This window comes from Parus major, chromosome 4 (assembly GCF_001522545.3).
Source record: "Parus major isolate Abel chromosome 4, Parus_major1.1, whole genome shotgun sequence".
NCBI classification, from domain to species: domain Eukaryota; kingdom Metazoa; phylum Chordata; class Aves; order Passeriformes; family Paridae; genus Parus; species Parus major.
In genome coordinates, this window is record NC_031771.1 from 26,379,079 (window position 1) to 26,391,941 (window position 12,863).

At 38.4% G+C, this 12,863-nt stretch overlaps 1 protein-coding gene across 1 annotated transcript in view; it reads left to right on the forward strand.

The window, feature by feature from the left end:
• FHDC1 (FH2 domain containing 1) overlaps positions 1-12,863 on the forward strand; it is a 36,953-nt gene that overhangs the window by 12,800 nt on the left and 11,290 nt on the right. The window contains exons 5-9 of the mRNA XM_015625810.3: positions 7,814-7,899; positions 7,981-8,081; positions 10,744-10,814; positions 10,932-11,039; positions 11,938-12,008. Of these exons, the coding sequence (XP_015481296.1) occupies positions 7,814-7,899; positions 7,981-8,081; positions 10,744-10,814; positions 10,932-11,039; positions 11,938-12,008 (437 nt within the window). The remainder of the gene's footprint in view (positions 1-7,813; positions 7,900-7,980; positions 8,082-10,743; positions 10,815-10,931; positions 11,040-11,937; positions 12,009-12,863) is intronic.

The following is a 12,863-nucleotide window of genomic DNA, read 5'->3' on the forward strand; positions in this document are numbered from 1 at the left end:
GTTAGAAAATTCAGAATCGAAGTATATTCTAAGCAAACAAATGTCACTTCTTTGGCAGCTGCCTCATGCTTTCCCATTGCTGTGTCTCTGAGTTGAATATTGGTAGCCCTGTGCTACTGCTGTTTTGCCTTCTGGTTCACTGCCTGCTTGGTTTGTCTGGGTCTGTTCCTGGGCCTGGTTTCAATAGGGCAGAAAGGAAGCTCCAATGTGCAGCACCCATAGAATTTGTTAACGTGGCTTAGTGCTCAAAGGAGACTTGTTAGAGCAGAGAATTACCAGCAATACCTTCTCAATGTTCCTGTGATCACCATGTGACCAACATCCAAGTGCGGCTTTCCCACCTCCTAGTCCCAAACTTCAAGTCTATTCACATGATTAGAGATGTAAAGCTTCATCAACTGACCTGGGAGCCCTGCTTAATGATGGAGAGTTCCTTGCCTGCTCACTATTGGCACTGACCCATTTGTATGTACGTGAGAGAAATGTAAACCTCAAACCTGACAAAATTAGCATTAGAATTGCTTGAGTGCTTCACATCAAAGTGAGTGTCTAAAACTTGGGAAATTGCTAAGTTAAGGTCCACATACAGATCAACCTCAACTCACATACTTTACCACTTCAAGGTCATACTGTCAAAGCACTTTGTTTCCTCTGTGCAGCTGCAAATCTTGGATCCAGTCATCAGTAGAACATGTTACAGTCTTTTGCTGTCAAATTTATGACCCTAAATTAGGCTGCCTTTGCAGAGAATCTTGTAAAAATTGTGTTACATTAGTATACTTGATTAATATATCTCTTAGAGTTGGGGGATGCCAACAAGTTGAAAAGTAATTCATAAAAAAAATAGGTGACAGTAGGTCTGGGACCTGAAAACCATTCAGTCTTCCCTCTTTGTTTGCATTTTAGTACGTGTTTCATTATATAAACAGAATTTATCTCCTTCCTCTGAAAGTCAGACAGAGGAGAACAGTGGAGTAGTAACTAGAAAGAGAGTGACTTCTAGTTAACTCTGTGTATAGTCAGAAAATTAGACAGAAAGAAAAGTACTTTTTATTCTTTTACTCTTTCTGGCTTAGGTCTTGGTTGTTATTTTATGACAAGTATCATGGTGTAGTCTATGTGATGTAAATGTGTTGTCCTTGAGCTACAATTGCAGTGTAAGCTGTTGAATTTTATCAATTTTGTCTGCAATGCTCAGCTAGGTGCATTAGCTATCCAACAGGTAGTGCTAAGAGTGAAAAAGTGTGTTTATTTATTTGATGACAGATTTGGCAACAGGACTGTCCATCAAGATAGTAGGGCCAGAGAACTTAAGAAGTGCTTTTAAAGAGTCTCTTGAGAAATTAATAGAATGTATTCTATGATGCAGAAGAGAATTAGAAAATGAGGGAAATCAGACATGAGATTTGTTGCTGTTCCCAAGGGAAGGCTGGAGAGAGGCTACTTTCCACTGTGCAGGTGTTAGTCTGTATTGAATTCATTTCATTCATCAGAAAAAGGAAATACTCCTTTTCTTTTCGTTATTCTTCTCGTAATTGTTCAACATTTTTGGATTTTTCCCTTGAGAGCTGCATGATGGTGACAAGACAGGGAGAAAATCCTGAATGTAAGGAACTGATGCTTCTGCTGGTGTGGAAAAATGTTTCCATGCCTTCATGTCATCGTGCTTGGTGGGGTCAAGGAGTAAGTGGGTCCAGTAACTCATTTACTACAGCGGCTCCTAAAATTTTAGAGTAGACAGTTAAAAACTTCATTTTTTTTAGAAGCCTCAGAGCTTTTTTTTTTTCTTTTTCACCATTTTTGCCCTGAATGTATGTTCATTGTTCTCCTCCTATGTTGCCTTACTTGTTCTTAGTTTATTGTCTGCCTGCTAGTCTGAATACCTGTCTCCTAGAATAGTGACTCACCATTTGCTGAGGGAAAGGCATCAGAAACTTACAGCCCCACATGCAAATAATCTAGAACCATTAGAAATACCAGGTGAAGTGGTGTTACTCTGCTGTTCCCTCTTCTGTTTAGTGCTCCCTAATTTCTTTTTATCATATCACATGAGATAACTTTGGCAAGCTGTCATCACATTGGCCTGTCCTTGCACAATGTTGCACCTATCCTCAGCAAGGATTCCCTGGGATTGCCCTTTCAATACTTCCTGTTCTCCTAAAGACCTGCTTTGTTGTTGTAAGAGTTGAGAATTACTCTGAGCAAAGACTTAAGCACTCAGGCTAGTAGCTATTCAGATAGCAGGGCAGACTGTCTTGGTGTAACCATGGGTGGGCTTATGCAGTTCCTCTTTGTATGCTCTTTGCAGCAGCTCAGGTGTTTACAGACACATTTGCCTGTATGCACAGGTTGCTTGCAAGTTGGAATGCGGGCCAAGTGCCTTCTCTAACTGTGAAAGTAACTGTCTTCTGTTTTTTCTTTTTTATTTTACCATAAATCCTTAGTATGTAGAAGTGAAAGGAGGGAGAGCAGTGCCATTCCTGGTCATAGCTGTAGAAAAGGCAACTCTGGTCTATTTTGTTTCTTCTTTTTTTACTAAAAAGTTTAAGTTTGCAGTTTACCTGGTGTGAATAAGCACCAGCTTTGTACTCCAATTGTATCTTCTCCAGAAGTGTTGTGATATCCAGTCACATTACCTGAATGTGCTTGTTTGACATTTGTGACATATTTTAGATCATTTCAGTTCATAGTATCTCAGGCACTTGATGGTAATCCAGCTTTTTGACAATGGAGGCTAAAAACTTAGGCTAACAAATACATTTAACCTCTGTTGTATTTAAAATTATTCTATTTGCCGTATTGTAATGTGGCAACTCTACTTGCATGCAGAAATAGGTGTCTTTACTACTAATTTTCTAGCAGTTTTCTATGAAAAATCCCAACAGCTATCAAAGGGGTGGAGATTTTTGCATGTAAATGGCAAATACTTTACTGAATGTTGTTTCTCAAACTGAATAAGACTATTATTGAAATACTGGCACTCCTGTGAAGTCTTTACTACAACTTAAAATGTTTGGGTATTTTCAAATGCTTAATTTGAAAAACTTGACAAATACTTGAAGCTGGCCATGATGGAGCTTGCTGCAAGGCTCCGCTCAACATTTTGCTCAGGACTATCTGTGGATGTGTGGCCTGGCCTCTATAGAGTGGTCAGAAAAAAGGCCAAGCAGATTTATAAAAATTCTCAACACATCAACAAGTAGGATAAGATCACTGATTTTGTTTAAGCCTTCTTAGAAGTCCTGCTCTTTGTACCATACTGTGCTTAGCAGTTTTGTAAGGAGAAAGAAACACCTATTTGGAATCTGCTCTGCTTCATCCCTTTTTTCAGTTTGTTATTTTTCCAGGGAACCTTGACTGAAGCAGTGGTCCTCTCTGCTGTATCACTTCTGAAAAGATACTGACTTGTTTCTGAATGGATACCCTGTTGAAATGCCTGACAGCTTTTATTTACTGGCATCCTGATGAGAGCAGAGAAGAAGCTTTTAGCTGCTTTTATGTGCATATTATTGCACTCTTCAACAGGCCCAGACTGGTAAAAGTTGAGAGAGTCCAGTGTTTAACGAGCTAGAATAGCCAGAATTTGTACTTTAAATACATACAGAAGAGAGCATATCATACTGGTGATCAGCTCACCCACACACATGCACGCCCAGGTTATCAACACAATGTCTTAACTTCCTTTATAATGTCTCAAGCCTGTCCTTTGCTCTTGTACTCTGATTTCAAACTCATCTGTCACCTGCTTTATTGGAACTGTTTCTGTCAGCTCTACCCTTTTCAAACTATGTCTCTAGTTAAATGCCCCCTCCTTTCCTCAGCCAGTGCTTTATAGGGCTGACCATCCTTCAGAGCTTTCATCTCCTTTTCCTTTTTTACCCTTTTATGATTACCTGCAAGTTTTTCTCCCTTTCTTTCTATCCTTTGCTGATAGTGGTTTGCCACTGCCCTGGCTTGTGCCCCATCCTGCCTCACTGCCTCATACATCTGCTGCTTTCCCACATGCCCTTGTAGTTGGATTCTACTGTGATGCTTTTTGGGGCATTGGCATTTTTTAACTCTCATTTTTGTTAGTGTCTTGAATATTTGCAGTTGTATGGAGATATTAAATAATAATAATAGTAGAAGAACCAAACCCACAGAGAAAATGTTTGTTCCTCTTCTTCAAAGATCCTGCATAGCTACAAGATCGAGCAAGGTACCTGTTTTAGGCCATGAAATAAAATCCCACTAGAAGTGCTACTGGTAGCTTAAAAATTGCTAAGAACTTGAATACAGTAGCTTTCATGTCTGCCAGGTATAATGGCATACTTGCAATGGGCATCTCTACTGCAATTGTTCACTAGTCAAATCAAAGATCATGCTTTCTATGTTTCATAACTGTTCTTAAAATTAAGCAAATTACGTATGTGAGAACCTTGTGTATCTGAAATCAGATTTAGTGTGCATGGGCATGCATGGACAGTGCAAATGCATATTCCATATACAAATGTAATGAAAAATTAAATTAGTTGCTCTGCACCCAATTTGAGTAATATAGAACTGAGCATACAATGTAATTAAGCTCTCTTGAATATACACATTACATTGCCATATCTTGGTATGTGGCTGCCTACTCTTGTGGAAAAGTTTTGTGCTTCAAGAGAGGAGTCAAGGCTAGAAGTGGTAAGGTTATTCATTATGATTTTATAACAAGCCACATTTTCAGCTCTCTTGTGTTCTACTATCTACTGTGTCTGTTAACACAATTAATAGTGAACATTGTTGTCAATCTCCATGGTTTCTTTGCAGCTCCTGGATGCAATTGGTATTTGAATTTGACCCCCATTTCTGGGAGCCATCAGAGAATGTCAGTTTTTTTCCAAAATACTTGGACAACATGGCAGCAGAGAGTAGAGGCAGTCCCGTGGGATTTTGAATAGTCTTGCTTGGAATGGTTAATGACAGGCATCCAAAATATGTTCCAGTAATGTTTTTAACTTTGGGGTTCAGAAGTTGTTTTTTAAGTTTATTGGTAGTGTTGATAAAGTCAAGTAACATCTTTTTTTTCCTTCATGCTGAGAATTATTTTTAAATTATGAAATTTTTAACAAAAAAGGGGAGCACAGAATAATTGCTGTCCTGTCTTTACCTTAGTTATTTCCCAAACTATTTACTGTTCTAAGGCCAAGGTAACAGTTGATTTAGTTTTCTGTGTGAAAAACTTAAGACATGTATGGGGAAGCAGGTTGTATTTGCTAAATTCCAGGTGAAAAGGACCTTACAACTCTGTCATGTTCCTGTTTTGTGTGTTTGTGGAATGGGTCACTGTTCTCCACCATCCTTGGGTTTTGGGCTTCTCGGGGATGAGCTGCCTTGATGCTTCTTACAAAGGTAGTTTGGGATATCTAAGGAGAAGACAGTGGGGGTTAAGGTGGGGGTAGGCTGGGAAAAGTGGAACCAGGTGGTGGGCACATCTTTGTTTCAAGTCTGATTACACAGACTTTCTTCTGGGTTGACTATTGCCAAAAGCCTTTTGCATAGTGATACTCATACCCCAACTTACCCATCAGAAGGCAGCCTTGTCAATGTCTTCTGTTGTGCATGTTTAGGAATGTTGCTCCTCTGAATTAATTCTGGGATTTAGTACTCACTTGTATGACTCCAGGCATTTTTCCTAGTGGGATAGAAGGAGGATTTCACCCAGTGTATGTAAAACTGAAATTCCACATGGAAAATATTGATTGCTACTTACTGTTGAAAGTATATTTAAATATAATACTTGTAGCATGAATAAGTTAATATTTCTGTATCTCAGGATCTGGTTGTTCACTTTTTGAGCATTTAAGTTTTCAAATTGCATCTTCCTATAATTAACCTGTGGCTTATATGATCTGATTTTGGTGAGGTGGCATGGGTTTTATTGGTGGGCTGCTTTTCTTTCTTTCCTCCCTCTCTCCCATATTTGAATGCCTGTGTCCTTTTCAGTCAAACTCTGATATTTGCAAGATACTAAAATGAGGCTGGAGAATTTGCAAGCTTTTGCTTTTTAGCTTGCAGACCACTATTTTTGGGAAGCCAGGTTAAAGAGCACCTTTAAAGACTGAGATAGTATACTATCTCTCACTCCCCACTTAATGGTGTAGAAAAAGTGTTTATTTTGGGTTTGTTTCTTGCTCATTTAACACCTTAGAATTATCAGGAATGTTAAGTCTGGTCTTTCCTGTTTTTTTGTTGGCAGACTTCTTGAATTACTCAGTAAATTAGGAGTTTTCTCAGGCCTAAAAAAAATGGATATTCTGTTTATCTTTAGAAGGAGATTTTGTCTGAGTGTCTTGAGTTAAATGGGAGTGGGGGGTGATGGCAGTGTTAGGAAATGAAGCTAGATAGCCTGAGTAAAAAATGCTCTCTGATTAGAGGTCTCTTGATCATAAGTTTTTGCAAGGTTTTTTTCCTGTTCATTTGTTTGTTGAACCATTTTTTAATTCAAAAAGGAATTCTTTTCCATTCTGTGTTTAACTTGTTTTTCTCTTTCTTAATGTGTTCTCAACATTTCTATATTTTATGTTGTGGAAAAAAAATGGGAATAAAGCAGAAAAAAAGCTGTTAAAAGAATCCTGATTTGGCGTAGCATATTACTTGTCTATTGCTACAGGTCAGTTGCTTTTTTGCTGTCAAAGCAGAAAAATAACTGAAGTGATTAATTTGTAGGCTGATTCTTTAAAAAAACCCTGTGGGTATCTTGCTAAATCATGGCAGTGAGGTAACTATTGATGCCCTGGTGCAGTGGCCTCTGTCCAATAGCTTAATAAGCTTTCTAAAACTGAAGACCATCTGTGTAAATGTGCTTGTGAATGGGCTTGAAGTGTGATGTCACACAAAGGATGATGAGCTAGTGTATAAATCAGTGGAAACATGCAACTGCTGCTGGGTGTGAACTTGTTGGTCGAAGGAAGAAACAGGGTAACTGAGAGTGAGCTCTGCTTTTGGACTCAGTTGTTGTGTTGGAAGATGTGGAAGAAATTCCAGTTACGCTTAAACATATGTGCATGTATTTTTCAGTTCTTCTATATAAACAAATAGTAAGTATGTGGGTGGATCAGTGGCTTCCAGATCATGCAAATATATGGATTTTGGTGGAGCTGGGAAGGAAGATCGAAAAAATTAATGCAGTGGTATTTCCTTTGCATGTAAATGGTGTCCTCAGAGTTCTGAGAGTACTGACAACAAATTACTTAAAATGCACGATTGCATCTATCTTTAAAATATTTCATATGGGTGAAAAAAGTATAAACTCAAGATCATGAAGTTTACCCTTTAGGAGCATTTTGGGGTAAATGGTTCAATCATCTTGAAAAAAACCCATAACTAAAGTTTAGTTGTGTTGTGTCAACAAGATCTAGGCAGTCCCTATGCTGGATATTTTGGACACAGAAACTATGCCCAAGTGTACCTCACAGTTGTTGAAGAGTTGAGGGTCATTTTTCAGATCATCATCAGTATGCTAAACGTAGTGATAAAAACAATCATTGGTCAGAAGTAAGAATCACCAATCAGAATGGTGGCATCATGGTTTCTGCTGCTGAATTTCAGTGTAGCTAGTTTTTTCGGAGAAGAGTGACATTCTTTTTAAAATTATTTTTTGTGGTTGGGGTGTGTGCAAATTACAGTATCTTGGGACAGTGAAGCCATTCAGTCACTGGGTGGACTTTCCAATGCCTTCATTTAAATTTACTGCTTTTCAAGGTGTTGCCTTCCAAAGTCAAGTTAATCTTGATCTTTGATAAAATTCTTTGCTAGTGTTTTTTTTGGTTTTTTTTTTTCTCTTTTCTAGGTAAAGAAATTAAAAGCCTTTGATGGAGATGTATCAAAACTGTCTCAAGCTGATTTCTTCATGTATTTACTAATCCAGGTGCCAAAGTAAGGAGATAGTTGGTTTGTTCTGTTTATAATAAGTATTCTTTTTTGGCTGTCAGTTCTAAACCTGTTTGTGTACTCCAGCTATGCTCTTAGGATTGAAGCCATGGTGTTGGAGAGGGAGTTCTCACCCTCCTGTGCTTCTCTACAGGATGACATGAAAATTATAAGACGGGCAACAAAAGGTAATTAAATATGTTGGGACATGCCTAATACTCTTGTTTTTGTTAGCATGTTAATTAGTCTGCATTACGAAGACCAGAGCTTGAATTTCAGGTACCTTAGCTATTAAAAGGAAGCTAACTCCCCACTGACAAATGCCATCAGGGTGTGCCTGGTGGATCTTTGCTTCCAAAATCAAAAATCTGCAGACTTTGGATACACCAGCATAAAATTCATGTTCAAAGCCTCTAAGTAATGTATTCTAAACTGACAAAAGCAGAGGTGTCCATGACTAAATTAGGATGTCAGCTTTTGAGTACAGTTTGCTCATTCCTGCACTGCTCTCCCTCTGTTGGAATGTGGTTGTTATACCTTTCTGCTCCTTCTTTCAGAGATCCATAGAAAAAAATGACTGTATTTTCTAGATTTCTCTAGGCCGTTTCCTTTTGAGGTGGCAGAATTGATAGGTTAAAATGTTTATTGTAGAGAATACTGTTGCTATTCCTTTGCTTTCTGTTTTTCTTTTCTGTTTCTCTACATACCTGTTTAGTTCTTTACATTTCACAAGTTTTGAACTGCTGCAGCTGCTTATTTGTAAGGTAATGTACTGTCTTCTACTCTGCAGGAAAATAGTTGACTTCCTGGTTTCAGTTAAACATTAATGCTTTACAGTATCTCGAGTGCCTCCTGGTCCTATTCCTCAATATGAAATTCCTATTTCATGTTGGAAATTTTTGACAGGCTACTAGATCACTGCTTAGACTGCTTCTAGTGGTATAAAAAGGTGCAGTAAGTAAAATATTCAACTAGGAGTGCTGGTGATTAGAACAGTCCTTTCAAGTGAAAGCAAAAGGAAAAAAAGCCTTTTCCCACCAGTGAGGATTGAACTTGTCCTTGACTCAGGAAAGTGTGCAGTACCTTAGAATTAGGTCTGAGTTTAGCCTTCTATTAGGATCTATTTCAAATAATTGTTCTTTGTGTTTTGAGCAACAGCCGTATGTGAGGGAATATTTTATGTATAAAAGCAGCCACGCCTTAATGTCCTTCGTGTCCTTCACCCAAGACATATGTAAAAAAACCTGTGAATTAATTCCCTCCAGAGAGGAGACACTTTGGTCTCCAACTCCTGCATCAGGCCAGCCATGCAAATGACTGACTGGGCCTTCCCTGTGTTCAGTCCACTTTGTCATGTGCTGTTCATCATTTGGTCTTTTCACTTCAGGGTTTGTTGATAGCCTGAAGTTGTTTAGGAATTATGTCTCCTTTTCTGTTGCTGTCTCCTAGGTTTCTTTCCTGTAATTAAACTGAGAGAATATCTACTTCAGTTCTAATGCTGATAATCACTAAGGGTTAGGATGGTCTAAACAGCCTGGTGGATCCTCATCTAGCCTGCAGATGAGTGTATGTCACAGTGATGCAGAGCAGGCTCTTACTGTGTGAAGTCTTTAGTCTTCTTTAGTTCAGTCTTCTCCTCTTGGCCTTGTGAAATTTGCTGTCCTCTTATTTATTTGCCCCTTTTTCTCCCTACTTGCTTCCTCACCTATAGCATGTTAGATCAAACATTATTTAATAATTTCTATGTTTTCAGGCTGCCAGTATTGAAATACGAATGTACAAGGGCTATGGGCTTCCAAAATATTGATTACTGTATTGTGTTGAGGAGCTGAATGCAGGGTAAATTATAGAATGTGGAGTTGGAAGAAAAATAGTGTTCTGAAGTATTTACACTGCAATCAAAAGGATTCCACCTTTTATTTTGTTCATTAGTGTTACTTATAGTACCTCACATTAATTCATGGTGATTTTCTTGCCGTATGGGTACTTGCAAATTTGGAGTCACTTGGTTTGCTGTGCCACATTTATTAACTCTGCAGTTTTGAATTTCCACATCTTATTTCTAAGGCAATCCCTCTGGTGCACATATATTAATTTGCACATAAGTTTTTCTTTTGCTCTTATGTGGCTGAGTGAAAATGTGTATGAATTGAGATAGAACACTACTGTGCATTTTGCAAAGAAATGAACATATGTGCAAACCAGGCTTGTGTGATGGGAAAACTTAAAAATGCCATTTTATTCCATTTGACTCTTTGTCACACTGAATATAACTTTGTGCTAAATCATCTTTGATATGACAAGTAAAATAAATGTTGCTCTGAGTTGGTGATCGTACAGAAATAAAATGATGATTCATAGTGGGAGTGGGATAAGCAAGGAAAATTTAAACATTGCCTCTTATCTTTTCAGGCCTTATGGCCAAGTCTCCTAAAAAAAGAGTAATTGTTCAAAAGCCCAATCCTGGCAGATGGCAAATGGATCCTGCAGGGTGCAGAACACTTACCTCACACTGGAATAATTAGTAGGTGGTGAGGATACTTAACCACTTGCATGAGACACTTAGCACACTGCAGGATTAGGCCCCAAATGTTTCCTTAGCTGCTGGAGGTTGCCTTGGAAATACCACACTTGCTAAGTTAAAGTCTGAACATACACTTGAGGTTTGTCAGTTGTGCTTGTGAATTGCAATTATATAGTACCATTATCTTTCCCACGACCTCTTCAGTTTATTGTAGTTTCTTGTCAAATTTAAAGAAAAAAAAAAAGCTCCAGATGAAGAGGAGCTTGGTAACTGACTATATTTCTAAACAAACAATTGTTAGACAGCAGTTTTCTTGTTCCTTACAGAGTTAATGACTTGTGAGGAACTGCATTCCATATTGCACTTGGTCCTTCAGGCTGGGAATATTATGAATGCGGTAAGTGACATCCCAAAGGGAGATGGCTGATGGACCGTACTTCCTTGTTAGTTTTGCAGTGCTCTGATGTCATGCCTCAGCTTCTCATTTGCTCTTTTGCAAATTGTTTCTTTTTAGGGAGGTTATGCTGGCAATGCTGTTGGATTTAAACTGTCGTCACTGCTCAAGCTGGCGGACACAAAAGCAAACAAACCTGGGATGAGTCTGCTGCATTTTGTTGCTCTGGTATAGAAAATCTATTTTGATGATATAAGCAACTTCTACAAATATAGGTCCATTCATTGATAGACTATAAAAGGGGCCATGTGCCTCCAAAAAAAGGAAACTTTCTCACAGCTTTAATCTAATCTTTGCCTTTCTTCTCCTGCCACAAAATTCATCAAAAATTACCTCTCCCTGGTCATCTTATCCAGAACCCCATGGAAAGCTTAAGTTTTTATATCATGTAGAAAAATTCCTTCATCAAACTTCCTCATCATTGATTTTCTCCTGTTGTCCCAAATTCTTACACTATGGAAGTGGTTTATTTTGATAAAAATTCTCTCAATCTTCCCATTTAATCTTTTGAGCAGCCTTCTTGATAGCTTTTTTTCCTCCCTTGATGACTGATGTGTGTTTTTTAAAGCTGTTGCAGACATTTTCAAGCTATTTTTCCTTCCTTTCAAACCTTTTGATTTTAGAAGGCAGAGGAATTTAAATGCATCTATATGACTTTGGTTATCTGTACAAACTAGCTTAACAGATTTCCAGCCAGGAAACAATAGGGTATAAACTGATGTTTGTGTGGGAAGCATTGTATCTGCTCAAACAATGGCATCAGTAAATTGTTCTTTCCCTGACATTCCTTATTAATACACCTGGCTTGTGTTCACTGACAGAAGCAGCTATTATTTTACACTGCAAAATGGAAGCTGTTGTTTATCTCCAGTTGTGATCCCTGCCTTTCTTTAAGGGGTGTCCTCCATTCAGTTGTGTTAGGATTGAATGGGAAGAAAAACAGTGCAGGACAGAAACCTTTAAGTACCCTTCCAGAAGCTTTAGAACTGCCAGACTTAGGGATTTTGGCATGGTGGTGGAATGTTAATGGATTGTGTGTGTTTTGGTTTTGTTCTGTTTGTTTCAGGAAGCCCAAAAGAAAGATGCTGCTCTTCTCAACTTTTCAGAAAAAATTAGGAGTGTTCATGATGCCGCCAGGTGAGTTAAAAGAAAATTGAAAACTTATGGTTAGACTGGAATTGGAATTTTCTCATTTGTGAAGCAATGAGGCTTAGTCAGGAAAATCTTGGCACAAAAACAGATCTTTACAAATATTTACTGTAGCTTTGAGGTCCTCATTTCCATTTACTAGCAGAAGTATGCCTGCAATGTGCCTTCAGGTATGAGGTTTTTTTATTACATGATCTCCATAGGTTTTTACTAATTCTATTTCTGTCAAATACATGTGCCTGTTCATTACTCTTAAGGGATTGAACTAAAAGAATGTTACTGTTTTTCCTTAAACCAATTTTCATTAGTCTCTGAGCACGCTACAGTACTTTTACAAATCTGGTACCAGGTACTGGCCCTGGCTTCGCTTAGATGCTTCTTGAGGTTTCATTTGCTGTCTTGGGTGGAAAATCTGAAGGTTTTGTGGCTCTGTATTTTTTCAGCTTCAGGTCTTAAGCGTCATAACTTTAACCTGAACCCGATTCATATCTCAATAACTGCACGTACTTTTGTTGAGACAGTGTGATCTAAATCTGAAATGTGGAAGCAAGCAGAACTGAAGTTCTGTTCCCAGTTTTGCTACTTCCTTACTCTTGAGCTTAGGGCAATCTATTTACATTATTTTCCCAGCTGCAAAATGGATCCAGTTTCTTAGATCTGATGGAGGGTTAAGTAATGTCTGCAAAAGTTTGAAATCTTCTGAGGAAAGGAGTGGCCATGGAGTTAATCAGAAAATTTTTGAGGGACCACCTGTGTGGCTCTCTGCCATCCAACCCACACACCTCTTTGGCAGTTTGCCATGTGGCCTGCTGGGGAATGTAGTTTTCTTCAGCATCCAAGCCC